Consider the following 23,795-nt stretch of genomic DNA (forward strand, 5'->3'; position numbering starts at 1 on the left):
GGGACACCGGGAGTGTGGCAGTGCACACACCGCTCTGAGTCCCGACTGCGGGCAGGATGGAGGGAAAAGTCCGGGTGAAGAAGAAATTGAAGATGAAACGCTGCTCTGGGAAGGGGGATAGAAAACATCCCTGTCTGCTTCCCCCGCACCGCGGCGGGTCTCCGGAGCACGGACGGAGCGAAGTGCGGGAAGCCGGAGGCATGGAAGGGCGGGTGTCCGCGGGAAGCCGGAGGGATGGAAGGCCGGGTGGGCGGACGGAGGGACGGATGGATGCCCTTGGCGGGGGGCGGCCCCTCTCCCCTCTCCCCTCCCCTCCCGCCGGGCCGGGCCGGGCCGGGCGGCTCCGCTCCCCCCGCGGGGCCGCTCCCGCCCCCGCTCCGCCGCTGCATTTAACGGGCTCGCTGCTGCCGGCCCGTCCCGTCCCGTCCCATCCCGTGCCGGTCCGTGCCGTGCCGTGCCGTGCCGTGCCGTGCCGTGCCGGTCCGTGCCGTGCCGGTCCGTGCCGTGCCGTGCCGTGCCCGGCCATGGCGCGCCCGCTGCCGCTGCTGCTGCTGGCGCTCGGGCTCGCCGCCGCCGCCAAGTCCCCGTACCAGCAGGTCCTGCAGCACAGCCGGCTCCGCGGCCGGCAGCACGGGTAAGGGGAGGCAGGGAGGGGGGAAAAGCTCTTTTAAACCCTTTTTCCCCTCCGCTTGGCCGGGTCCCGCGGGGATGCGCCCGGAGCGGGCTCGCCCGGCCCGCGGGCTCTTTGTGCGGGCACCGTGCGGAGCTCTCTCGGTAACGGCTGCTTTCATTTCCTTCTCTTTCATGCCCTGGTAACCTTCTTTTCTTCTTTTTCGGTAACTTTTCTCCCTTTCCATCACGAAACTTAGTATTGCAGATGTCAGTTCAGACCCTCCAATGCTTCTTTATCAGTTTATCCCTGTCAAGGAAAAAGGGGATAAAAATCCCTAGATTTCGAGCCATTAAAGATTTTGTGGAAAGAGTTATTGTTGTTATGAATTTGTAAGAAAAAAACCTTCAATGTCTCTGGGGACTCAGCACCAACTTACTCTTTCACTCAAAACCTCAGCTAGTCTTGGAAGTTTTCTTGACAAGAATAATCACTAATTTACTCATAAACTTTACAAGATAAGGCCTATGGAAAAATGCATGTAGACCTCTCTTGCTTGATACACAGTCTATTATAGAGTGAGTACTTTTTGTCTTCATTAATAGGCAGAAAACTAACCCAATGTTAATAGTTGTTCCCACTGTTTCTAAAGTTTATTAAGAATTAGGAATGGTGAAAGGATGAAAGAGCTTTCAGCTGGCTTCCATCTCTCGGGATGGTGACAGAGATTGAGTTGAAGCTTCTGTTTAAGTGTGTTGCTGGAAGCAAGGTCATGAAATGTTTTAAATTTAAAAACTCCCAAGATTTAAATATTGCAATTTGATACATTCTCTGGCAGGGATCTAGGTCAGGATTTATGACAAGGGATGTGCTGTTTGTATGCCTGACCAGGGACACAATCCAACAGGCAAATTCTGAGCTGATATTTATTTGTAATAGGTCAATAATGCCAGAATTGCAGTGATTTATGCAGAAATACAGTGAATCTTGTTCACCATCTCTGTGTCATGTGAAACTAAGTAAATAGTTCTGCTGATAGCCCTGAGGTTGAAGTTTGCTCAGGCTGAATAAGTTAGGGCAGTCCTGGTGTAAAGCAGTGCACTCAGCTCTGCAGAGAGAAGCTTGTTACATTACTCCCTGCACAATTCCCAGAGGCACTGGGTAAGATGTGACTCTGGTCCACTCTGGTGCCTGAGATCTTTGGGAGACACAAGGAACTGGAATGCCAGAACTTCCATCTGAGTTGAGATAAACCCAGTGTAGCTGAGCACAGCTCTTTGCTCACTGCTCCCATTGTGATGGAGAGAGTGATTTTTACCAAGCTAACTTTTGAACATACACGCAATTTGAGTATTGATTAGTGATGTGCCAAAGAGATACAGCAGCACAAAACCAGCCAAAAACCTCCTGGATGTGGGGTGTGTTGTGTTGCTTTGCAGGAGCCAGCTCCAGAGGGATGTGCAACCAGGACTGCCACCCTTTGCTGTGAGCATCCCCCACACCATCAATGCCCCTATTGAGCCAAGAGCGAGTTGGGAGGCAGAGCTTGGCTCTACAGCAAAACTTGTACGTCTTAATTAACTTTTTTTAAAATGAACCAGCTCAAGTCAGTGACAGGAGCTGAAAAGTGCATAAGGAACGTTAACGTTTGAAGATGAAAATGTAGGAGTGTTCTTCCCAAACCCAGCCAGCTTTGTGGGCACAACGCGATGCTGGGGAGCTCCATGGCCACAGCCATTGCAGGTATCTGGGGCTGTGCATTAACTCCTGCTTTTCTCAGCCTCTTCCCAAGGGCAGCCCCTGTCCCAGCAGCTCCCAGCTGCTGCTGCCAAGCAAAAGGCTTTGGCTGAAGGGGAACAATAGGCAGTTTTATCCTGGAGTCAGCGCGGCTGGCTGGGAACGGCATGGCAGAGGTGATGAACTCCAACGAGGAGAGGGAAGAGTGTTGACAAATTCATTTTAAGCCAGACTGGGCAAGGAACCAGAACATGCAATGCAGGGAGCCGCTACTACAGCGTGCCTGCGGGAATCATTGATAACACAGTCCTGAGCGGGGGTTCTTCCACACTGAGGAAAAACTGGAAAGAAGTTTTCCCCCATAAGTCAGGGAGGGAGGAGCAGCCCCACAGAGCTGCAGTCCCAGGCAGGGAGGAGGGAGCAAGGCAGTTAAGTACTGTCCTGGAGGCACAAGGGTTTTCTTGGCAGGCTGCTCCTGGGGATGTGGGGGAAGTGATCAAACAAGTCCTTCAGTAGCCAGGCTTGTCAAGATGAATATTAGAGGCATTGTCCACTGCCGTCAGCCAGATGCTAAAATCGAGGCAAAGTTTGGAATTTCGATGTAATTGGAACCATATTTCGGCAAGGCAGGGCCGGGTGGCCAAGGTGGGCTGAGTCAGAGAGCACAGACGTCTCTCTAAGTGATGATTTGGCTTGGAAGTTGCTGAGTCTGGGCCAGTTTGCACCAGCTGAAAGTTTGGTTTTGTGATTTCTAACTTTTTTTCAGTAGGTTTTCGCTCCTTGTTCCCTGCCTTATATACAGAAACTGAATGAAATCCTTTCATGAAGAAACAAGCTACCATTACTGGATGTGGCAGCAATAAGGGAAGCGATGAGCTGAGTCTCCCTGGGTCCCGCGGGTCCTCTCTCTCCCCTCGGGGCAGGATGAAGGTGCCTGGGACACGCAGGGTCGGATGCTGCCTCCCCAGGCCCTGCAGCAGCCGCACAACAAAGGCTCATTGAAGGCAAGCCAGGCTCCCGTGGAGGCTGGCACTGGAGTCAGCCAGCTATAGGAGACCCTCAGGTTAATTCATGCTAATGATGGCAGGCTGGCCCGCTCTGGGATGCCGCTGAAAAGCGAGCACGGCCACAGGAGGACTTGGTGGTTGGGCTGCAAGCTCTGCTTTTGTTCTTTTTGGGGGGCAAGCGGGCAAAGCCTCGGTCAGACACAGCGGGACACAGGCTGCTGCCTGTTCTCCTGAGCACAGCAACAAGACCTTCACAGGAGCATCTCCAGACCCCATCTGGAGTTTCGTTTGTGCAAACGAAAAATCTGCCTTGGACAGCACAGAGCACTTCTGACAGGCTGAAGTGATGATTTATGTGTTTTGCTTAATTATCTGTTTTCCCTTCATCTGCTTGGCAGCCGGTACTGTGCATACTTTTAGTGATGCTGCTGCAACTGGGACATGGTGGTGATGGTGGGAATAAAGCCTCAGCTGGGCTAAGCATCCTCAGCTTGCTTGAGCATTTGCTACACCTCTGGTCAAGCCCAGAGGCAGTTGATGGCCTTGCAACCCAGATCCATAAATCATATCTTTTGTGCTGACCATGTTTTGCCTACACACGTGGCCAGGGCTGCTGGCCACAAACCACAGAGCTGGTGAGCCAGACAGAGCAGGGAAGTGCTGTGCTGGCCAAACCAGCAGCAAAGAAACTCCCAGCTCCAGCTTGACCACGTCTCTGCTCATAGTCATACCACTTCTTAGAAAGCTGCAGGGCTGCAGTCAGCTCTCAGGGTTACTCATACATGGAACACCAACCACCAGGTTTTTTGGCTGAGCAGGAGCTCTTGCTACCTTATGAGCTGGTACAGCCCCTCTTGATCTGTGCTGTCATATCTGGTGTGTTGGAACAGGGGAGGGCAGTGCCACTGCTCCTTCTCCCCTCATTCAGGTCCTTTTCCCCTTATGTCCAGAATTTGCTGAGTCTATCATATAGCCAAAGTTTTGGGTTTGGTGCAAGTCATAGACTGATAAATACCTGTTTTATTTTTTATATGTCCTAGACAATAAAATAATGGTTTCTTTAGCAATGATTTGTATTATTGCATAATTTCTGGGTTTTAGCTGAGTTTTGAAGTAGCTGTTCAACATGGAAATTCTGACCAAAGGATTTTGACTTGATTTCTTTATATTTTGGTGAGAGGTGGAACATGGAAAAAAGTCAAGAATTTGTACTCAGTGAAGAAAGAGATGCTCTGGCAGAGTCAAGAAAGATCTCTTTCACTGCTTCCTCCACTTCATGATAATCACTGTAGGCCTGAATTGAGCAAGTTGACTTGCAGCTCTCAAGGTTTCCTCCCTTGCCATCCCAGCGGGGCTTTTCAGGCACTGTCAGGTGGGGTCTGGCTCCGTGCTGGGGGTCAGCATTGGCAGGAGGGAGGCTTACAGGACCCTCTTGTGCTCTGTTCCCTGCAGCCCCAACGTGTGCGCCGTGCAGAAGCTGATCGGCACCAACAGGAAATATTTCACCAACTGCAAGCAGTGGTACCAGAGGAAGATCTGTGGGAAGTCCACGTAAGTCCCTGAGTGCCAGGGTGTCCCCAAAGACCCCGTTGTGGAGGGGGGTGCTGTGGGGCAGAAGCAGACAGCAGATGTGGGATGTCACAGCCCATGTTGTGTGTGTCACGTGTGTCTGTGTTAAAAATCGTTTTAGCTTTTTACCCCCTGAGAAATATTTGTTTTTCTAAAACACTCTGATGTTAAGAATGAAAAGTGCCATGTAAACATAAACCCTGATGGTTTATTCTAATTGCATTTCTATATGTACTTATATAGCTCTCTGTGCTGTAATGAAGTGTGGGCCAGATGTTTTCTAGTACTGTCTGTCTCCACGCTAGGCTCAATGCTGCCTAGATTTGGGAAATAAAAAGGGGGAAAAAAGGCAGCCCAGAGCTGATGGATATTGGAGAGAATGTAAAATTCATCTCCATCTGTTTGCTTTGGAAGGGAAAACAAATAAAAGGAAAGAGGTGTCAGCTTTAGCCAACACTCTCTGACTCCACCAGGAAAGTTAATCAGACTTGCAGGCCAATTCCACGTCTAACATTGCAAACAATAATATTCAAGTAGCTGTTGCATGAAGAATCTGTGTGAGCAGCCTCGGGACATTCTTTTGAAAGATGCAGTCAGCAGATAATTAAGGCTATGCATGCTTGACTATCTGCCAGGCAGTAGAGCAGGAGCAGAGAATCTTTTTCCTTGCTGTAGTCCAGGCTGGGCTTTTGGACTCCCTTGCTGGCCCACAGCATGGACCATCCCAACACCCAGGGTCAGTGCAAAGATTCCCTGAGCTGTGGGATCAGAGGTCTGGGTCAGGTCTCATCCTGGATCTGCAGGGTCAAGAACAGAGAGAAGAAAATCATCTCATTTGTTTCCCTTATGGCTCAGTGTAAATTGTAATTAGATCTATAGCAACATGCTGTTCTTCCCTGCAGATTTGGGTTGCCATCACTGGTTTAGCTGTGACACCTGGCTGTCAGGATTCATGTGTGCTGTTGGTGTGGGGAGGAAGGAAGCAAACCAGGAGTCATGGCTGTGCACAGCTTTTGGCCTTTCATTGTACTTCACATGAATTTGCCCCAAGGAGGAAAATTCTGTACTTTAGGCAGATGTATTGCTGGCTGTAACATGTAGTGTGCATGTACCACTGTTTTCCTTATGTCCAGTTGTCTTTTCAGGGGAAAAAAAAAAAAAAAAAGGAGAAGCAATATTGTAAAAACAAGCAACCAGATCCCCTGCCCTTAATTCTACAAACAAAATTTTGGGCAGGCTTAGCTTGGGTGATTAGAGTTCAGGCTGTCATCTTGGCTGAATAATGGTGCTTCTTGACATGAAAAGGACAAGGTTATGGCACAGCAATATGGTCTCATCGTTGCCTTTCCTGATAACAGAGTAGCTCACTATGTCTCCAAAGAAAACACTACTCAGCTGTGGATGTGGGAGAGTTTTGCTGCTCTGGTCACTGAAAGGCAAAGCAGTCCAGCCATGGATTTCTTTAGCTCTGAAGCAAGTGAGAAACTAACCTTACATAAACCAAGTGTGCAGCTGTATTTGGCACAGACAAACTCATGCACTTATCTTGAGGAGGAGGTGGAATAACTGGGATCTGGCAGTATTTCATTATTTCATTTGAGGAGAACTCTTTCATTTGGGGTGAACTCTTCTACCTCATTTTCTCTGCTTTTACCCAAGTGTCTCACCCAGTGATGCATTACTGAGAGAAAAGCACACAGACCATTAACCTGCCTGTTAACCTATGAGGTAATCTTTCCATTATCCACAGAATTTGCTCACTATTCTTTGCTTTACATCATCTCCACAATGGGTGTTATTGTCTTCTCCCAGTCATTCCTGAGCCTGGGCCCTGCTTTCTCCTTTAGCAGTGCTGGTGCAGAACAAAGGACACGTGCCTTGACTCAGATTTTCCAGGGGACCATGGGACAGCTCTGATTACAAATGTTTGCTTGTGATGGCTCCCACTGGACGTGGTGTGCCTGGCATATGGAAGCAATCAGGAGTCATTTGGGCTATAAAGGACAGGATGCATTATGCTGTAGCAGTCAAATTCCTACAGCAGTGTCAGGAGTCCGATGCTGCGCTCAGGTGTCATAGCCCAGGAGATCGGGTGGGCACAGCTGATGGTGCTCAGCATGAACTCCAAACTGGCCCCTCCTGTTGGACTGAGCTGGTCCTTGAGAGGTTTCGAGAATACTCTTAAATCCTAGGAAAAAAATCAGGATTTGGCACATTTATCATAACTGGCTGGATCCTGCCTTTGCTTGGGATCTGTAGTCAGCTGTTCCCCCTAAAGCTGTGTGGGTGGTCCTCTCACATGCAGGGGGATCCCCCATCAGCCCTGGGGGAATGGTGGAGCTGCATAAGCATGGTCATTTTCTCCTCCTCCTGAAAGGTTTTTCCCACCTGAGAACAGCAGTCCTGGGGAGGAGACACTTGAGCCATCTCATCTACTTCACTTTTGACCGGGCTGTTTTCCTCTGTATTTGCTTAAAGTGTCACTGGTGCCAGAAGCTATATGTGTGTTGCAGGTGAAAATGCCTGGCTCTAGGACAATAGGTTTGACTGCTTTGGTTTCTTTCCTTTTCCTGCTCGGAGCACCTTTTCAAACAGGTACTGGGAGGGAGGTCAGTGAGGGAGCAGGAACTGCTGAGGAGCGAAGCTGAGCTCCTGCAGAGCTGGCTGTGAGCAGAGAAATTCACCCCTCAGCAAGGAAGGCAGAACAGTTGCTGCACACCTGCAGCATAACTTCACTCCCTGTGGAAGGGTCACATCCTGCATCAGGAGGCTTGGAGTGACTGGAGCAGCAAGGAAAGCCAGCCTGAGAACCACAGCTGTGCTTGGGCTGCAGCCTTGGCTCAGCGTGCCTCACCTTTGGGTGCTGCTCAGGCACCTGGGGAGCAGCAGGTGCTGTGCTGAGCTCCTCCGTGGCTGCTGGCACAAACAAAGGGCTTACACCTCGCTGGGGAGACTGGGGGCTTTCTAGATTTGATGCTTGGGAGGCATTTTCTGGCCCACAGAGGTGGTGTAACTCCAGTGAGGCTGTTTGTGCACAATGGAAATTTTAATTCATGCATCAGAAGAAGACTTCTACCTCTTTATCTCTCTTTATCTGCCTTTTTTTTTTAATTTGTTTTTATCTGCTCACACAGTATTGGCTCACACAGTTGTGGAGAAATTAGGTAGAGGATTTATGTAGAGTTTTTATCTTTGCTGATGAAATGAGATAAGATAGTTGGCAAGAAGTCTGACACTGCTTTGATTTCAAGGAGCCCTGAGACAAAAGTGTTTTGGTAATTAGGTAACTTTCCACTGTTGGTTATTCCAAAGTTAAAGAAGTAGTCCATTCAGAGTATATTTTCATTATTTTGCCTGTGTATTTTATACTTTTCTCCTTACCTTGTGCACTGGACTCATTCTTCCAGAACTGGGGTTGCAATGGAACACATCTCCACACATGGTTTTGTCTTGGGAATGAAGACAACTCATAAATTTTGGTTTTGATTATTTTTTGAGGAATAACCCATCAATGGATTCCTTTTTTTTTCCCTTTTAAATTAACTTTCCTTTTTTCATGTGTGTTGTACTTTCCTCAGTTTAGAAAAAAACTATTGGCACTTACTTTACAAAAACAAAACATATGGGCTTTATTACAGGAAATTATTACAAATGGATCTTTTTCACTAATATATACCTAAGCTTATTTTTATTACCTTGAAAAATGCACTTTAAATTTAATTTCAGCTCCTAAGAATGCAACAGCAGTGGAACAATGACTAATAAAAGCCTAAACTAAAGGAGCTTGCTTCTACAGGCAGACACAAATACACATTAAAGAAATAGTGTTTCAAAACCAGAGGCAAAAAAACTATAGATTTGACTTGAAATTACTCATTGAGGAGGTCAGGAAACTGTGGTTGAGGCGTTGCAGAGTGGGTGACAAATGCTCGTTGTGTGAGGGCAGTGCTACCCTAACCCACCGCATCCGCCGTGTCCCGGTGCAGGGGCTGGGCCAGGAGCAGGCAGCAGAAACAGGGATGGACTGGGCAGTTCCAAAGGCTTCTGTGCAGAGCCCACGGTGTGGAGAGTGCCTGGGAGGTGCTCAGGGGAAGTTCTCCTCCCTGGGCAGCAGAATGTGGCTCTCAGCCAGCTGGAGCAGGACGTGCCCAGAGCAGCCTCCCTGCCCCATGGATGTGGGGGAAGGCAGCACTGAGATGCAGAGCATCCTTCAGCCACGGCTCTGCTGCTCCTCTCTGAGGGCTGGAGGTGGCTGCAGGACCAGCTGGGGACATGCCTTGGGCCCACTTCTGAGCAACCCCTTCAATGGTGCCTTTGGGTGGGCTTTTGTTACCACGGGTCCACCAGCCATGGGAGGCCAAATGCCTGAAGCTGAAGCTGTGAAGCTGAAGCTGTGTTTTATAACCTTCATCTCTGGCTCCTTGTAGGTGCCAGCCCTTGGCTGAGCACCTCAGTGTTCTCTGTGTTCCTCTGGCCTTTGCAGCAGTTTGCCAGAGCTCGGGATGGTGATGTGCCAGAACACTCCAGGTGATGCTGGAGGCCACCTTCAGTGCGAGAGTGAGACAGGGGACTTGAGGGAGTCCCTGCCCAAGTGGAGCTGGCCCTGTTTCTGCCCTGGTGCTTCTTGCCATGAGCTTCCCTTGCTGCTGGAGATGCCCACAAACACAGTGAAAAGCAGGAGGTGCAGTCACAGAATCACAGAATGGTTTGGCTGGGAAGGGGCTTTAAGCACTATCCAGTTCCATCCCCCTGCCATGGGCAGGGACATCTGACCAGGTATCTGACCCTTCCCACTGCCCTCCCCTCCTGGCAGGCACCAGGGGCAGCTCTGAGCCAGTGTGCCACAGGCTGTGTGCATCCACGTCCTGCTCCTTTGGAGCAGCTTATTAATCTCTAATTGATCTATAAGTAAAGCTTTTAAAGCCTCGTCAGCACTTTGGAATGATCTCTCTTTAATCAGCTCTTCATCTTTGATTACAGGTCTGAACCAAGGGAACTGTCTAGACTGGATTTAGTTTCTAGGGTGAAAAAAAGAAAAATTGGAGGTAGGGGAGGGGAGTGGTGGGGGAAGAAAGTGTGTGTTTCCAATGAACACGAGACAGGGGGGCTGGGAAAGCAGAGCAGCAGGGTGTTAAGATCTCCAGTAGTCAAAGGAAGGGATTGCTTTAGGCAAACTCTTTCCCACATGGAATATATAATGTCTAGACAATCAGTCTGGGTTTGGTTTGTAATTCTCTTAGGAAACCATGACACAGAATTTATTTGCTTCTGTCACACAAAAGCAGGTATTTGTTTCACTTTCTGGCTCTTAATTGCCTCGAAGAATTCCCTATTAAACCCCAGGCATTTCTACTGTTTGTTAAAATGATGACAAATATCTGAAGCTGGAGGATTTTCCTCTCTCTTTGGGTGAGTGTGCTGACCCTCAGCAATACAGCATCCTACTTGTCTCAAATTCAACTAGGAGCACAGAGGAAATGCTTGTCTTTGGGAGCAACACCTATTCCCTGGCTCTCTCAGCCCATCAATCAGGTGGCCTTGTTACTTTCACACCAAGCATAGAGCAAGAGGTGAAAGAATCCCCTGGGAAAAATAAGCAGGCAACTTTTGATTGATCTTTTTTCTCTTTTCCTTTTTTTCTTTTTTTTTTTTTTTTCTTCTCCCTCTCAATATCAAGCCATGTTCCCTCAAATGGCCACCTTTGAGAATCAGATGATTGTTTCCCGTTGAGCTGCAGCTGATGGATGCAGTTTTCAGGCAGCTCTTGCTTATTCAGGGTATGCACATTGTCAGGACAGCCCAGGGTGGTGCCTCTGACCCCCTTGGTTTTACAGGGGGAAAGTGCTGCCAGTCAGAAGGAAGTGCTGCTCTGAGGCTGCTCACAGGGACACAGCTGTGCTGTGGTACTGCCCGGGCTGCCTGTGGATACACATCCCACCACTGGTGGAATTTCTCCTTGCAGGGCTTTTCCCAAGTCCTTGTGCCAATGCACATATCTGAGAGCAGGGTTCTCCTTTCCCTCCAGGTCTGTCTTGTGGGTTTTACCATAAGTTAGAAAATAATTTCTGGTGGTGGACAGAAACAGGGTGAAATGAGAGGGAAATGCTTGGCTGGTTTGGTCAAACAGCCACGGTGGAGCTGCGGGTGTTGCCTGAGCAGTGATGAGATGTGACAGCAGCAGTCAGCCGAGGAGATCCCCAAATCCCATGGGAAATGGGCCCAGATGAACCAGCACTGGCAGTCTTGTTGGGACTGTGGAATCAGTTTCCATCCACTGTTTGTATAAAGTCTCCTGGAAAGTGTATTTTTGAAAAGAAATTGTGTCTGCTTTTGTTCTGTGGAGAAATTGGCAACATGCAGCCCTGAAGGAGATAAAAGTGTGGTCAGTCTTTTGTTGCAGTCTGTATTTCTAATGAAGAATCTGCTTGGAAACATCCCCAATATGGATGGACCCAGAATGTTGTCAAATAGAGAAAAAGCTGTGAGACACTGCTGGTTAATCTGCTGTATCCATCTCTTATTGCAGAGTAATCAGTTACGAGTGCTGTCCTGGATATGAAAAAGTTCCTGGAGAAAAAGGCTGCCCAGCTGGTAAAAACATGTTTGACATTTTTTAGACTTCTTAAAATTATACAGCTGCCTAGTAAAGGGAAATGTTAGAAAATTGCCCAAAGTGGATTTGATTTTTTGCAATTTCTGCACAATATTGCCATGAACAAGTCCAAAATGGACTCGGTGGAGCACCAGCCAAGAGTCAGATCAGCTCCAAAGCATGCTAAATGTTCCAGACAACTTAGAACCTTGGATGTAATTGAACTTAATCAAGCATGGGAAGGCCATAGGGAACTACTTATTCCAGCAAGTAATATATCTGTATTGGAAAGTCAATTCAGAGGAATGGCAGAGTAATAGCCAGCTCTGCCAATCTCTGCTCATTTTTATTTTCATAGATTCATAGAGTGGTTTGTACTGGAATGAACCTTAAAGATCATCTGGTTCCAACCCCTGCCATGGGCAGGGACCTCTTCCACTAGACCAGGTTACTCCAAGCCCCATCCAAACTGGCCTTGAACATTTTGGCAAGCATGGGTTACAAAGTTTTATGTGGGAGAAAATACAGTTGATATTGGGGGGGAATAAACTGGGTTAATTGAAGAGGCAAGCATGGGTTAGCAAAGTTTTATTTGGGAGAAAATGCAGTTGATATTGGGGGGGAATAAACTGGGTTAATTGAAGAAAGCCATATTCTGCTTTCGCTTTCAGAACACTTCCACAAAAGTCTGATGGATCCAAGTTAACCACATGGGTTGGTACACATGGTCAGTGGACACTGAGACCAGCAGTGTCCAACTCCAAATCCCAAAAGCCTGAATAAAAACAGGATTGGCTGAAAGCAATCAATATCTTTGCTTGCCTAAATCACATTTGTGGGATCTCAGCACATCACTGTGGATGTGCAGAGACACCAGGGGAGCCCCTGGGGGGCTCAGAAACCCTGGAATGATGCCAAAAGGGTTTGGTGTCTAAATCACATTTGTATAAATGCAGAATAAGTCCATTCAAACTTGCAAGAATACAGTAGATCCTGGATTACACTGCTGTAATTGAGGGTGAAGCTGTCAGGCTATGATTATTTATTATCTAATTATTGAACAGACACCAATCCCCTGGTGTGCTTCATTTCCCAGTTCTCACCAGCTATGCTTTAATTCAGACAGAAGGAGGAATGATGTTTTTGGGAACTTAACCTTCTCTTCTTTCAGCTCTGCCACTTTCCAACATCTATGAAACCCTGGGAGTAGTTGGGTCTGCCACCACACAGCTCTACTCCGACCGCTCCAACCTAAGGCCAGAAATCGAAGGACCTGGAAGTTTTACAATTTTTGCTCCCAGTAATGAGGCCTGGGCATCCTTGTCTGCTGTAAGATAATTCCTCTGCTTCGTTCTCTTCCTCTGATTTTCCCTAGTGGAGATCCAGCTCTGCAGGGGTCTGGAAGGATAGGGATAGTACTGATAGAGGAAGGACTGTGGATTTCCGGGATGGTTTTCATTGCACTGGTCCATCAGCTCCAGGACTTTGCTTCTGAAGGATCCCTTCACCAGAGAGATGTGGATGTAGAAATCCCCTCATTCAGTTTTCCCTGCCTGTTGCCATTAGAGATTGAACTGAAACCTACAGCAAGAAGTTTCCTGTCCCTTACCAGTTTTCTTGTTGACCCTTACATCACCATTCTGGTTGTTCTTAATTTGTACAAATAGCCAGTCCCAGCTGAGCCTCATAAATTCCCACATGACTGTGTCCCATGCTCAATTATTAGATATACATTCCTTTACATTCATTCTGCTTTTCTCTTTCCATGTCTTGTGATATTTCCACTCCTGAAGTGGTCACTGCTGTCCTGCTGCTGCTCCCATCCAGTTGAGCATCCCTGTGAACAAGAACACTATCAGGGCAGGGAGGGGGGATATTTATGGATCTCTCCACTGCCAAGCCTCTGCCCCAAATGCCCCAGCAGAGCCCCTTGTAGGGATGATGCTGTTGGGAATGGTCTTTAGTGTATTTGTCAATGGCCCTTTTGCCTTACTGCTCATTTCAATGCAATGATCCCATTCTGGAGATGCAATCATCCCTTTGTGTGCCAAGGACTGGGTGTCAGAGCTCTTGGCTGCTTTTGTATGGCAAAAGATAAAGATTTGAGAAAGCTGAGCTCTTAATTTACACAAATGGCATGAGGCTGAATGAATCACTTAATATTCATGCCCACATCCCCACCTTGGGAGCACCCTGGGAGCAGCCAGACCTCCTGGTACTCTCTAACAGATGCTAATTGCACTCAGTACTGAAGAATTGATTTTTCTGATTTTCAGGAAACTCTGGACTCCTTAGTGAGCAACGTTAACATTGAGCTGCTCAATGCCCTCCGCTACCACATGGTGGACAAACGGGTCCTCACAGATGACCTGAAACATGGCACCACACTCAACTCCATGTACCAGAACCTGCCCATCCAGATCCACCACTATCCCAACGGGGTAAGGCCTTCACAGAGCCACGCTGGCTCAGGCTGGGAGGGACCACAGTGGGTCCCCTGGCAGGGTCATCCCAGAGCACATGGCACAGGATTGTGTCCACATGGTTCTGGATGTTTCTGGTGAGGGAGGCCCCACACCCTCTCAGGGCAGCTTGTTCAGTGCATGCTCACCTGCAGTAAAGCTCTTCCTCATATTAAACCTACCCACAGCAGGCTTGCTTTCCAGCTGCCTTGCAGCTCCTACACTGTCCTGGGACCTCCAGGACTCTCTAATGCTTAGGTCGACAGCTATTGAATTAAGATATATACTATGAAGGAGTTTGAAAATTATATTTTTAAACAGATGGTTTCCTCAATGCTGTTGCAGCCCATGCTGCTGTGTAACTCTGCTTGCCCAAGTATTGGTTCTGGCTTATTTTCTTAGTCTTGAGGGTAGAAAAAACCACTGATGATTTTCAAAGCTCTTTAAACTTTAAATATTTCAAATATTCTTGATAGAACATTCTCACTTTTGGTGGATATTTAAGGAAATACAATTCCTGCTCTTGCTGACTCAATGCACACAGCATTTGAAATAGAAATAGAAAAGCAGCAGAAGCTGCTTTACCTTCTGGTTTTAGTGCATGTAACACCCCATGGGTCTTTCCCTCTGCAGATTGTGACTGTGAACTGTGCCAGGCTGTTGAAAGCTGACCACCATGCCACCAACGGAGTGGTTCATGTCATTGACAAAGTCATCGCCACCACCACCAACACCATCCAGCAGATCATTGAGACTGAGGACAGCCTGGAAACCCTTCGGGTCAGTCAACACACGGCTGCTCCAGGTCTCCTTAAAGATGCTCAGGCAGCCCACCCCCAATGAATTGTCCTGAAGAGCTTTGCCAGTGTCTTGGGCTGAGACCTTGGAGCTGCTGATGAAATCCTTGTACCAATGTAGCTCCTTTTGATTTAGGAAGAGAAGCATTTGCTATCAGTGCAAGTAGGGTTTTAAATAAATAATTGCCACCAGTCTATGGCTGCTCAGAAAACAGAGACTGAATCTGTCTCCTCACTCTTGTAGGGGAGTCTTAGCCTTAGGAGATATTAACTGTTCCAATTTGATGTGTCCTGATTTATTTGCCTTGGTATTTGCCAAATTAAGGAAAATGCACAGGGGATTTGCAGTTAGCCAGATGTGGGTTCTGATCTGAATTATTCACTGGAAGTACTGTGAGCCTTTCCAGGCATATCTGGGTATTAGAACTAGCTCTCAGTCTTGCCAAAAAAAGGGACTCTTGTACTCAAATTTCTGGAACACCAGAGAACCATGGTGCTGGGTCAAATTTATAAAGGGACCAAAGTGCTGAATGAAGCTATTCAGGACTTTTTCTAAGTCCTCTGAAATTATAAAAGCTTAATAAGTCTGGCCCTTAGTGTGTCCCTGGACAAAGTTTCTGACCTTTGTATTCTGGCTGAATGTGTTTTTCCCTCTCTCCTTATTTTTGTGAAGACTGCTGTGGCTGCATCTGACCTCAGCAGCTTGCTGGAAAGCGAAGGCCAGTACACACTCCTGGCTCCGACCAACGAGGCCTTTGAGAAGATCCCACGAGAAACACTGAACAGGATCCTGGGAGACCCAGAAGCCCTGAGGGGTAAGTGCCTGTTTATTGAGGCCATTGAGAGACTGAAGAGTATTTTTCAGTTCTTCTCAATTTTTTTCTCAAGGACAAGTCAACAGCTCCTTGATACACTCTGACAATAGCTGCAGTGAACAGATGTGACAGAGTCCATCTTTTTGAACGGGACAGCCCAGCTCCCTTTGCTTGGAGATGTGTAGACATGGCAGGAGTGGCATCCAGATATGGATGAGGGAGTTGAAGCAGTCCATTTCCTGAGTTTTCTTTATCACTTTTTGAGGTGGTGATTTCTACTGATCCAGCAAGATGCAAGAAAAATAAAATCTAATCAATGTAACTTCCCCTGACAAGTGAGTCGAGTACACACATGAAACCTTTTGAAGTTGGCAAAAGTGTATAAAAAGTGATTCTTTAGGCATTTTATTTCACAGGCTGTGGAATTGAAATTAGCTCAATTTACAATGACTGCATTTTATGGAGTACACCCTGGCCATGGAACAGGATCCCTGAAAGCTGCAATACTTTTATAGCTGGTCTTTGCAGCTCAGTAAGGCATGCTTCTGTCTCACAGACCTGCTGAACCATCACATCCTAAAGTCAGCCATGTGTGCTGAGGCCATCATTGCTGGCCTGACCATGGAGACCCTGGAAGGAACCACCTTGGACGTGGGCTGCAGTGGGGAAGAGCTGACCCTCAACGGGAGGCCCATCATTGCCAACAAGGATGTCCTGGCAACCAACGGCGTTGTACATTTTGTTAATGAGCTGCTGATCCCAGACTCAGGTACTGGTGCCTCTCTGCAGTGTTCTTTCAGCTGCCTGTCTTTTGTCTGTTTTGCCAAGGAAATCCTGGATTTAGAGGGCATATCCATGATAAGTGGATAACCTTTAATGCAAGGTTACTATGTGTTGCTTTTCTTTTCAGCTAAGACTGTGTTTGAGTTGGCACAAGAATCTGAAGTTTCCAAGTCTACAGACCTTTTCAGACAAGCTGGGCTCAGTTCTCATCTAACTGGCAGTGAGCAAGTGACCCTCCTTGCCCCAGTGAATAATGTGTTCAAAGGTAAACCAGGGATTAAATCCTTTCTTCCATCAGTTTGGGCCACAGATCTCCTTCAAACAGTTTTCAACCAAATTTCAGTGCACAAGTATGCAAATCCTCTCTCAAATGCCTCGAGGCAGTGGCATCCAGGTTTACAATTTAAAACTGATGTGGATAATACTCTGTATTTGAATGGTTTTTAGTGTCTGAATAGCCATTTTAAATGAATCACTGGTTCTTTCCACACTTTCTGCTGCAGATGGACTCCCTGTTATTGACAGCAACATGAGAAACTTGCTTCTGAACCACATTGTTAAAGACCAGCTCTCCTCTAAATATCTGTATCACGGACAGAAACTGCAGACTCTGGGGGACAAGGAGCTGAGAGTTTTTGTGTACCGCAATGTGAGTCCTTCCTGTGCTGTGCTCCCCGGGGCTGGGTGATGCTCAGCGTTCTGATGCTACAGCTATCGTGTAAAAAGGGCAAGTGAGCACTGTGGAAAGCACCAACATCTCTCTTTTGAAGCATATTCTAATGAAGCCTTCTTTTCTGTGATTGTGTTTGCAGAACCTGTGCATTGAGAATGCCTGCATTGCTGCCCATGACAAGAGGGGAAGGTTTGGGACCCTCTTTAGTGTGGACAAAATGCTGACTCCTCCGACTGGCTCAGTGATGGATGTTCTCAAGGCAGACCATCGCTTCAGGTGACCTTTCTGCTCTTCCCAAGTGCCAGTTAGAATCAGAAGAGCTGCCAAAGCAGTTTCTATTTATTATGGGTCGTAGTCATGAAAATGTATATTTTTTTTAGCATAGAAAAATCATCCAAAACCATGGTCTCTCTAAATTATAGGGGGTGAAACTTCAAATAACCCTTGATCAACTGTGAGCCAAGAGTAAGTGGTTTCCTTAATACCACAAGAACCTGGCTCTGAAGCCATCTCTGCCCACCAGATCCACTGCAGCCAGACCTCTCTGACTCCCCATACCATCTGGTCCCCATGGAGTCAGCACTCCCTGGTTGCTTTGCCACTTCTCACGTGTTCTGGTTGGACCCCACAGGCTCATTTCCTCCCTAATCACCATTTTGGCTATTTGATATTCTGGACCCCAGCAGGATTTCACAGTTGTAACTCCCCAGCTCTCTCTTGAGCCCAGCACTCAGCTGACCAGTGAAGTGGTTTGCAGTGAAGCATTTGATGCATGTTTGCTTTGCAGTACCTTGGTGGCTGCAATCCAGTCTGCAGGGCTGACAGAGAACCTGAACAGGCCGGGAACCTTCACGGTGTTTGCCCCCACAAATGAAGCTTTCCAAGCCATGCCCCAGGGGGAGCTCAACAAGCTGCTGGGTGAGCATCTCCAGAACATCTGAGTGATGAGCTGCTGTGTGTGACTGCTGTGATACCAGGAGGAATGGCCAAATTTCTCTGTTATATGTCATTCCTTGGCTCTGTCTGTTGGAAGCATGAGCTTCCTACCCAATGGAGTTGTGTGAGCAGAAGCTGAGGATGCAGAGAGGCACCGAATTCCACAAGGGGGGTTTATACTGCCTGTGTTCTGGGAAGACATGTTTGTAGTGTGTGTCACAAACTCACTGTGATTTTAATTTGGCTGCAGTGGTGGTCTAATTGAGATAACTCCCAGATATTTCTAACAGAACCAGTGAGGCCCCTGCCTTTTTCAAGGATGAAAGAAATGAGAATGTGACTCTTGACAACACAGGATCAGGGTGTCTGCAGTAAATTTTGCAAAGAGAAGACATAATCCACATACAGCCTCAAGTTACACTGTATGAAATTTAAGTAATAAAAGGCTGGGGCTGTTTCTCCTTCTCCATGTACATGGACAAAGCAGGAGGTCCAGTCTAATCCTGGGAAGCCAACAATGTACATTCTAGCTCAGACAAAGACCAGTATCCTGAAAAGCAAAGGCATGCAGGCTGGGTGTGGAAAAAAGCACGGGAATGTTTAATAACTCCCTTCTGGATAAGCAGCATGATCTTTTATTTTGTTCATGTTGAGAACTGGTTGTGGCTGGAAACAATGTCAGGTATTTGAATGTAATGTCTTCTTGTCATTAAAACCCAGCCAAACATTGACATCATAATTTGGGAAGCATCTGCCCATGGTAGCTGGTTATCCTTTTAAGTGCAGGGATGAGGAACCAGTAATATCAATCCAGTCTTATGCTTAACATATAAATATTTCAGAAGTGTTTCGCAGCCATTGCAAATGGCTGCAGGAATGAAAATTCCCAGATGCAGACACTTCAGATGTTCTTTCCTCACACAAATGTTTAGCTTATGCCTCTGATGAAGAAGTGGATTGTGCTGGTGAGGATGTGCAGAGTGAACTGTGGCCACCCTAAGGAAAACCATAATGGAAAAAAGCTTGCATACAATCTTTGAAAGCATTGAAAGAAAAAGTCCTCCTTGCTGAGGGAGCTGCTCTGTGCATGGAGACCACCTTTGCACTAGCTGTCTGCAGGGCTTGTCAGTGACCCTGTCTGTCTGTGGGGCTTGTCAGTGACTCTGTCTGTCTGTGGGGCTTGTCAGTGACCCTGTCTGTCTGTGGGGCTTGTCAGTGACCGTGTGTCCTCTGAAGGAGAAGATGAAGAAGTGCTACTGGCCCGAGCTGTGCATGTCACCACCTCTTCTGGAAAATAGATGGTGCAGGGAAAGCACCTTATCTGCCTAAAATCTGCTTCAAAGCACAGCTGTATGAGTAGAGACTCATTGGGGTGGTATCAGGGCATCAGTCCATGACACATTAGTGTCACTTTTCCTGCACTTTTCCCCTTCCTACCCAGCTGTGAGGATTGTTGCCAAGTGACACTGGCCTTGGTGACATTTGAAAATACCAGAATGCCCTATCTGCTTCCTTATTTCACATGGGTCTTTCCCCACCCCATCCCAGACTTCCTTGGGAAGTGAAAGCAGCAAGAGAAGCAGGTTCATTCCGAGAAGCAGGTTCTCACTTGGCACATTGAGAGAATGAGGGATGAGAACCCAAGAAAGAGAGAATTCATGTGTAGGGCAGGCTTGGTAGGTACCAAGGTGGGACACTGGGGGTGTCTTTCTGGATTTGGGAACCTGACCTGTCCAGGCAGGAATGGCCTTAATACCCTGACCAGGTCCTTTTGCTGCTTTTTGGTTTGGTTTATCTTTTCAATTTTACGTTGTTTCTTCATGCTTCCAGGAAATTATGGTGTTTTCCAAGCAATTCCATTCCAGCATGTGAAATATAGGACGCAAGTGCTGGTGCTGGTTTGCAGATGTGAAGGTTTTCTTCCCCCAGGTAATGCCAAGGAGCTTGCCAACATCCTCAAGTTCCACGTGGCTGACGAGATCCTGGTGAGCGGCGCGGTCACTGCCCTGGTGAGGCTGAAATCCATGCAGGGGGACAAACTGGAAGTCAGCATGGTGAGTCCTCTCAGATGGGCTTCTGGGGTCAGCAGGGCTGCCCAGTGCTTGGCTGTCCATGTCATGAACCAAGGCATGTCTGTGCTCCTTTGGGTGGTGTGGGATCCATGGTCCCACCCGTGTTTTCTGGGCTCCACTGGAGGGACTGTTGCCATTGTTCAATTCAACAAGCTGGAAGAATGAAATGTGGTTTGCTTCAGCTTTCTCCCCAGAAGAGCAGTTGTGAATGATTTCCAGGAGCTGCTATAAATTTAACCCTGAGTTGTGGGGGGAAAAACATAAATAAATGAAATGAAAAGGTTGTTCAGCTAACATATCTTTTTGTGTAATGAAAATGATCTCTGCATGGGCTCCCTTAGCACAGCAGAGTTTATTTAGATATATAATTTCATTTCAAAAACTCTGCACTACATAAGAGAATGTAGAATCCTCTACTGAGGAAAAATTTATTTCAGAAAATAAGCAATCTATGCACTCTGTGCATAAGAAAACAGGACAAAAATGGAAGGGACTGTGTTTCCAGGTGCACTGAATTGGCCAATGTGCACCCTGGACTCTTCCCATGTCCAGTCCTACTCTGCCCTCTCCTGATCCCATCTCCACAGCCATCCTGCTGGTGGATGTGCTCTGCTGCCATGGGACAGCATTCCCAGCCAGTTGCACTGAGGAAGTCCAAAGCCTGCCAGCCATTCCAGGACAAACTGCTCAGGCTATAATTTGTCTTTATATTCTCCTTAATTGGCAAGAGGAATGAAAATCATCCAGTAAATGAATGAATGAATGCAAAGTGAATGCAAAGTGAAGGGTTTTTTTAAATAACATTGGAAATGACAGAAGATTCTCATATTTTACATTTTTATTTTTTCTTTTACTGAACAGAAGAACAACGTAATACATATCAACAAGGAGCCTGTTGCTGAAAGTGATATCATGGCCACAAATGGTGTCGTTTATGCTGTGAATTCTGTCTTACAGCCACAGGGTAGGTCCATGGTGAGAAATGTCCAGAGCAACCTTGTTACAGCAAAACTGCTTTGGGAGGGACTGGGGACACGGGGAAATTGCTCCAGTTTGGTGAGGAGAGATTAGTCTGTAGTGGGATTTTCAGCAGAAAATAGTGGAAGGAAGCGAGAAATGTCCAGAGCAACCTTGTTAGAGCAAAACTGCTTTGGGGAGGGACTGGGGACATGGGGAAATTGCTTCAGTTTGTTGAGGAGAGATTAGTCTGTAGTGGGATTTTCAGCAGAAAATAGTGGAAGGAAGCAGCCTGCATGCTCTGACAAGCATTTCAATGCTCTCCATGTCCCACCCTTAGCTTCAAGGCCACAAGAAAGAGGTGATGAGCCTGCAGATCCCGCATTAGAAATCTTCAAACAGGCATCTGCATTATCCAAGGTAAAAACCTCACACTGCAGAACTGCTGAAATTGCATTTTGGTAATAATTATTGGAAGATCATGTCACATTCATATGCTGACTACCAAGGAAAGTATGTGTTTCATGGAATGATCCATCCTCTGGTCTTGCATGATTTAATAATATAAGAAATAATGATACATTTTGCAACACAAAGCTTCAGTTTGCAGCACACTGTGAATGTAACCTTGGCATGGTACTATTGTATATCAGCTTCCAATAATGAAGAGTCATCCATCCATAGCTTTTGGAGACTAAGGATAACTATATTGACATACAAACTGTTCTTATGGCTGTTGGAGTGTTGCATTTATGCAAACCCTGTGCTTTCTTTCCATGCAGGTTTCTCAGAGGAATCCTCGACTAGGTAAAACAACTTCTCCAGCTCATCTCTAATTTCCATTGTGTCCCCCCATCCCTTAAAGAGGTTTCTCCTGTTCTCTTGCTCTAAGCAAGATGTAGCATGACTGAGGGGAGAGGGGCAGGGGGATGCTTTGTGTCTGCCCACCCAGCTTTGCTCTTCTCCCTGGCAGCCCCTGTGTATTCCCGGATACTGGCGAGGATGAAGGAGAACTCGGGGGGATTCTGAGCCCATCGTGAGCAGCCACAAGTCAGTGCCTCCATCCCATCCACTCCAGCTGACAGCTGAAGAGAAGGACAGAACCCTTTTCAAAAACCAAATGCCACCCTTAAATTTATTTTTCTTTGCAATGAAACGGATAGGAAAAATGAAAAGCCATATATATGTATATATTTTAAGACCATTTTTATTTGGTTTTGACTTCCCAGACCAATTTGTTTCGTTTTGACTTCCCAGACCAATGAAATGTTTTGAGGTTTTTTGTTTGTTCTGTTTAATTTTTGTTTTGTTTCTTTTTTAAATAAAATTATTCTCCAACTTTCAATGTTTTGGGCTTGATAGGTACATCCAAGGGCCTTTTATTTTTTAAACAAGCATGTCCTTCCTTCTTCCCTTGGATTGTAAAAGTCATCCATCAAATTCTGATCTGCAGGCTTTTAACAAAATTCTCTCTATTGACATTGAGAAAATTGCATAGTTATAAGCTATGGTTTGAAGTATTCTTTTTTTTTTTTTTACTGGGGTCTTTTTTTTTTTGTGCCTATGGGTTATAACTGTGCTGCATTTTGTTTATGAGATTTGAAATGAGAGTTCTCCCTGGCTGAAGCCTTCCAGTAAATGATTCATTTTTAATAATGGTTGTTTTTTAATAAAAATTAAAAATAAAATCAAAAATATAAATATGAAAAGTGATGACAGTGCTTGGTTGGGTTTTTGCTTGGCTTGAATTCCCTGATGGCACCAGGTGATCAAACCTGAGCACTGGGAAGGAGGGGAATCAGATTTGGCTGGATCAACATTGATAGGCCCAATAGTTACTTGAGTGGAAGGGCAGAACATTTCTCTCTCTGATCCTGGCCTGGCATCATTTTTTGCTGGTGCTTTCATGAGCAGTCACTGTCACTCTCCAAGGAGCACAGGGCAGCCATGCACATCCTCCCAGCCACTTTCCTGGCAGCTGGAGCTCAGTGCCACCTTCTGTGCTGCCGACAGCGTTTACTCCCCATCATGGCTTTAGATTCCCTCCCTGGTAGTTATTACCTTGGTGAAACCCAGGAGCAGGAGGCAAAAAAGAGAAAGAGCGTGTCAAGGGCAGAACACAAAAGACTCAGGTTGTTTTGCTTGCTCTGGCAGAGAAATACCCTGATAGTTCTCCTTCTATTAAAAGCTCAAACTGAAATCCCACATGCTCGGAGTCATCTGCATAACTCAAATGTGTGAAAAATACCCAGCTCCTCTTTTAGCTCTTCTTTTATTTCTCTTCTTCACTACCCCTCGCTCTACCCCCCTAATTTTTCTTTGTTATTTTTTTGGCATGATACAGTCCTGGTATTTCAGGCTGAGGAGGAACACTTTCAGCCACCTGATCCCAGCAGCCCAAGGCAGAACGGTTGTATCAGGGATTGGATTTTGGGGGAGGCTCGGCTTCTTCCTGTTAAACTAATTACTGTTCCTTCCAAAGCCTGAGAAAGAGGGAAAGCCATGTCAAATCTGCTCTGTTTTATTTTCTCTTCCTTGATGCTTCATGATTGAGAGATATAAAGTCTTCACAACTTGGAAGGGTGAAAAGTAGGTCTGCTCCTCATCTAGGTGAGTGCCCCTTGTTTATAGCTTCTTGGCATCTGGCTTGGTGACTAATTGTTTCATTGCAAAATGAAACCACTTGAGTAGACAGGAGCAGAGAAAACTGCTTAGATGAGCTTAATACACAAAGCAGTCCCATCTGCTGAGACAACAGTTTTCATCTCCTGGAAGTACAGCCCTG

General features: G+C 46.7%; 1 protein-coding gene across 1 annotated transcript; it reads left to right on the top strand.

The window, feature by feature from the left end:
* Positions 1 to 483: 483 nt before the first annotated feature.
* TGFBI (transforming growth factor beta induced) lies at positions 484 to 22,719 on the top strand. The gene is made up of 17 exons (XM_041482197.1): positions 484 to 634; positions 4,807 to 4,905; positions 11,450 to 11,514; positions 12,687 to 12,844; positions 13,792 to 13,956; positions 14,611 to 14,757; positions 15,448 to 15,589; positions 16,146 to 16,358; positions 16,500 to 16,637; positions 16,876 to 17,021; positions 17,185 to 17,321; positions 17,833 to 17,963; positions 19,911 to 20,035; positions 20,915 to 21,017; positions 21,351 to 21,430; positions 21,793 to 21,817; positions 21,984 to 22,719. Exons 1-17 carry the CDS (start codon positions 525 to 527, stop codon positions 22,037 to 22,039), a joined length of 2,040 nt encoding a protein of 679 aa, XP_041338131.1. The 5' UTR covers positions 484 to 524; the 3' UTR covers positions 22,040 to 22,719.
* The last annotated feature ends 1,076 nt before the right edge of the window (positions 22,720 to 23,795 follow it).

This window comes from Pyrgilauda ruficollis, unplaced genomic scaffold (genome assembly GCF_017590135.1).
Source record: "Pyrgilauda ruficollis isolate IOZ18807 unplaced genomic scaffold, ASM1759013v1 scaffold57, whole genome shotgun sequence".
Classification (NCBI taxonomy): domain Eukaryota; kingdom Metazoa; phylum Chordata; class Aves; order Passeriformes; family Passeridae; genus Pyrgilauda; species Pyrgilauda ruficollis.